General features: G+C 51.2%; 2 protein-coding genes across 2 annotated transcripts in view; one reads left to right on the forward strand and one right to left on the reverse strand.

The window, feature by feature from the left end:
- LOC113209235 (uncharacterized) overlaps positions 1 to 4,763 on the reverse strand; it is a 100,541-nt gene that overhangs the window by 37,864 nt on the left and 57,914 nt on the right. The gene's annotated exons all lie outside the window — the stretch shown is intronic.
- LOC113209224 (uncharacterized) overlaps positions 331 to 4,763 on the forward strand; it is a 40,776-nt gene continuing 36,343 nt past the window's right edge. Inside the window, exon 1 of the mRNA XM_052266706.1 lies at positions 331 to 585. Within this exon, the coding sequence (XP_052122666.1) occupies positions 543 to 585 (43 nt within the window). The 5' untranslated portion in view covers positions 331 to 542. The remainder of the gene's footprint in view (positions 586 to 4,763) is intronic.

Here is a 4,763-nt window from a genome sequence, read left to right on the forward strand (position 1 = left end):
CGAAAAAATAGCATTGAAATTGCCCGATCTGCGGCGAGAGAAAGGGAACCTATACCTTTTTGTTTTACGCATAAATTAATTGACGTTGGTAGTGCTAGCCCTCTGTTCGGCCCGCGTACACGGCCCTAACCTTGCCCCTGCGCCCCCGCCGCCCCCAGCCTGACCACTACGCCCTGGCCGGCCGAGGCACCTGCTCTGCAGCGCGCCGGCGGGACGGGCGGGCGGGCGGGGCGCGGTGGGGACTTCCCCTTCCCGCGGGCCGCCGGCCCGGCCGGGATCCCCGCCCGATGCCTGGCCCGGCCCGGCGCGCCTGCCTGCTCTCTCACTCCTCTCTTGTCCACCGTCCTTAAAGCGTATTCCGACGCGTGTAAATTTTTAGATCGCTTCTGACCGGCAGCGTGTGTGGTGGTAGTGCGTGCGTGGGCGTGCGAGTGCGTGGGCGGGTCAAGTGTGCGTGTGGATACCCATACCGAGTGCTGCAACCGGCGCTCGGACGGATAGTTTGTGTGCATCAAGATGATAAACAGCTGATCAACGCAAAAATGGATATGGTGCCTCTTCCCCACACTGTCTCCAGATCCCACGGTGAGTGCAGTCGGTCTCTCGTTTGTCCTTTACAGTGGCAGCCCGCATATACCTAGCGTCCTGTGTGCCTTACTTCAGAATTGGTCGAGCGTACGTCGCCCTCTCAGATACCGCTCCTGGCCCACCTGTGGATGAGCATTTGCATCGCCGATGGCTCACACATCGTCCGATCACTGGAAACGGCGCGCTTCGCGACGGCCGCCTCCTGACCTGCTAACCCTGTCCCCCTCTGCAGCCCCCTTTAGCCGCTCGTTTCCAGCGCTTTGTTGTTGCCCCGATAGTGACAGTGTAAGCCGGGCCGAGAAATAGGCCGGAATAATGCCGCAGCCAGACATGACAGACGGCCGGGCACTGCCGGGCATCACTGCCGGGCATCGCCACTCAACCATAAGCACGGCTGGATTTATTTTCCCGTCATCGCTCAACTCGGGGATGGGGACCTCATGCCTCGGAGCCCCTCCGACCCCCTTTACACCTCTGTAGACTGGCGCGCGACATGATCCAGATCAGGTCTGGCTGTGTTTGACAGGCGGCGCATCAGAGATTGACGCTTCCACTTCGTGTTGAAAATGCGCGGGAAAATTTTGTATGTGATACTACTGACGGGGAAAATGGGATTGGGGTTTTGGTTCGGCCAATTCTTGTAAAACCATTCTGAACTCGTAGCTCGTACGTCACATGGCCACACGCGCGCGGGTATGAAGAGCAACAAATGTATGATCTAAGGGAACATGACCGCCTGGTGGTTAGGCAAATTATTGATGTGATTTGCAGTGGAGCTGAGCGGTTGGCCTACCCCACGGATGGCAGGGGTCAAGATCAGACAGGAACATCAACCATAACGAGAAAGACGGGAGGGGGGGGGGGGTCGTTATTAGTATATAGTGTCGTTGCAGTACTAGTAAAGTAGTAGCACCATAGTAGTACTAATAAGGAAAGTTATAGTTATAGTAGAGGTAGAACCTTAGCAGTGGTAGGGCCGAGTAGTAGTAGCACTGGTAGTACTAGTGGTGGCAGTAGTACAGTATTAGCACTGGCAATACTGGTGGTACTGTAGTAGTATAGTTGTAGCACTAGTAGTACTGGTAGAAGAATAAGAACTGGTATAGTGCTAGTGGTAGTAGTAATCACTGGTAGTACTAGTGAAAGTAGTAATAATTGGTAATACTAGTTCTATTATAGAGTACTATCACTAGTATAGTAGTAGCACTATAGTAGTATTAGTAGTAGAGTAGACGCACTATAGCTGTATTAACAGTTTAGTAGTAGCACTATAATAGTTTAGTATCAGCACTACAGTACCATTAGTAATAAAGTAGTAGCACTACTATAGTAGTATTGGTTTTTATTGTGGTAGCATTATAGTAGTATTACTATTTCTATAGCAGCGGTAGGCAAGTGGTTGTTTGTTAGTAGTAAAGTAGTACTACTAGTGGTAGTACTACAACAAGTAGTAGTAGGTAAGGTAGTGTAGAAGAAGGTAGTAGTACTCACCCCTCCCCCCTCCCCTAGTCATCCCCTGGTCGGTGCTTGTTTCTGCCCGCGCGATACATCGAGAACGATTTAAGATGCGGGCTGATAACGATCGTTCTCGACAGTTACTATGAAAAGGGGGGGGATTGAACGCCCTTACCTCTGTGTTTGTATGCCTAGGTAGATGTACGCAGGAGCGACGCAGTGTAAGCCTGTTACGCGAAACGTCCACAGAAGATGGATTTTTAAGCCCGTCTTGACTTGACTTCTAATTACAAAAATTACATTATTTTATGATTGTTTAAAAATAACAGATCCAAATAATTTGTCAAAGAGGTGATGCAACCATCTGCTTGAAAATGCATCCAATAGACACATTTTTCCTTTGAAAAGTCCCTTTCGAGGGTTGTATACGCTTAGAAGTAGCAAGTAACTGACAAGGCACCACGACTACAAACGCTTCTGCTAAACGGGAGCACACAAGAGCACGCGAAGCGCTACTCTGCTCTAGCGTTACACTTGTCTGTTACCGTCGCCATAACGCTGCTATTTCTCTAATGATCGGCCGCTGGCGTGCATAATGCCCGGCTCTGGCGCCGCGGCTCCCCGGTCCCACGGCGCGTCCCGTGTGTGATGCGTGGTGGGATCCGTGACGCGCCGTCACTCACACTCGGCCCGCCGAAAACTCGACAGCAACAGCACCAATTTGTAGTAGACGAGGGATGGGATAGCAAGCGGCCGCCTGTTACTAATTAGAACCCCCACCTCGGCGACCTTCTTGTGGGCAACGGGCGCGTCGGGCGTTGCAGGGACGGACAGATCGATGGATGGATGGATGTTTGTACGGGCGGACGGGCGGGCTGAAGAGAATGTGCAGCGGTCCGGTAAACGAAATAATCCCGTGGCACCAAGCGCCAGATCAGCCGATGGCGCCCGTCGCGCGGTTTAACGGGCGATGCCTTAGCCTCGTCGACCAATCATGCGGTCAGGCCCCAAACCGCCGCCCCTCCACCCTCACCTCCTCGGCTGGGCTGGGCTGTGTAGGGCAGGATGTGGAGGGACGACGGCTCGTGAGGCTTTGCATTTTCGGGAGCACAGACAAGTAGACAGTCTACCAACACTCTACCACTTTCCCTTCACCGCCAAAAAAATCTCCAACAGACGTCTATTAAGATCATATTTTCCTCTTTTTCGTCTATCTAGTAAGACGTCATCTTTTAAACGTCTCGAAGATATATATTAGACAGCTGGTATCGTCTGATGTCTGTCTAGCCTCTATGAACTTATCTGTCTAGAAGTAGATGTGAATAAGATGTAGGAAGGTGGTCAACTCCGCGTCCAAATCATCTATAGACTGTTAGTCAACTAGAGGTAGCTGAGAAGTAGACGTAGCAAGACTCTACTCCTTGCCTAACAAAACATAACGTCTAGTAAAATATATATGTAAACATTTCAAACTTTTTGTCTCGTACAGCATTCCACAGTCGACGATGTTTGCAAGGTGGATTCCAAGCACACATCAATTATTTCTGGTAATCTTAAAAAAGTATTAATAGGTAGATGGGGGCAATATTGCACCGCTCCCACCCCCTCTCTCGTCATTTAAGGTGTCCTACAATTCCCGGTGCGGTAAAGTGATTCAGTGACTTAATTTGTCCCACCTTAAAACACTGGCTCCCATCTCGTACCCGAGTAGTGACGCCCACCACCGCCACTCCCGCGCGACGCCGACGCCGCCCGCCTGTGGGAAAACTTAACAACAGTAAGCGGAGCGCTCTGCAACGGGACGCCCGCGGCGCTGCGCCCGCTCATACGTGAAGCTAAAGCGTTCGCTCATTGTTGTTGCCGTCATTAGCATTTATTCGACATCTCGGTGACCTGTTGTGCTGCTGCGAGTAACAATTAAGCCGCCCAGACTCGGTAGCGCCGCTCGCCGGGTCCAGAGAGAGAGAGAGAGAGGGGGGGGGGGGCGTCGACAGCCGCAGAGCGTGGAGAGACATCCGCGCTGCGCGGCGGCGCTTCGGTCCGGGCGGCTTATCTGCGCGTCATCGCCAGCCCGCTGGCTGAGCCCAGCGCCACGCGGAGGTCACGACGAAAAGTAAATAAATCTCGGGCTGCTGCTCCGCTTGGCTCCGCGCTGCTCTGCTCGGCTCCATTATCGCTCGGCATCGCGCCACTTCAGCGCCGCCACCCCTCTGGTCCTGCCCGTCCGCCTGGTCCTGCCCGCGGGTCTCTTCGCGGCAAACGGGCGAAAACGCGAAGTTTCATGTCGTCGAGAAGGGATGGGGCATTCCGACCCGACATACTCATGCGTCTGCCGCCCATTTCCCACTGGTTTGAGTTTTCAGTACTATTCGACTTTCATTAAACTCTTTGCAAGAAAAATTTTCGAATGAGGTTTCTCCTACGACGTGGCTTTCTAGTATTTTTGCCATAATTTTTTAACCTGCTGGTATTTTGCTGGCACCTGCTTTAGACAAGTAGATACATTTTCTATGATTTTTTAAAATTTTGATCGTTTCAGACGTTAATATTTTTTGATGTTCCTTGTTTTTGATCATTTTGGGGACACATTAAACAAGCACCACATCATTTTAATGCCGCTAACAAGACACGAAGCACTGTAGAATAATCTACATTTAAAAAAAAGTTAAAAACTGTTAACCATTAAGAGGCAATGATATGAAATAAAAGAGTTTAAAAAT

Source organism: Frankliniella occidentalis, unplaced genomic scaffold (genome assembly GCF_000697945.3).
Source record: "Frankliniella occidentalis isolate FOCC.00 unplaced genomic scaffold, Focc_3.1 Scaffold3, whole genome shotgun sequence".
NCBI lineage: Eukaryota > Metazoa > Arthropoda > Insecta > Thysanoptera > Thripidae > Frankliniella > Frankliniella occidentalis.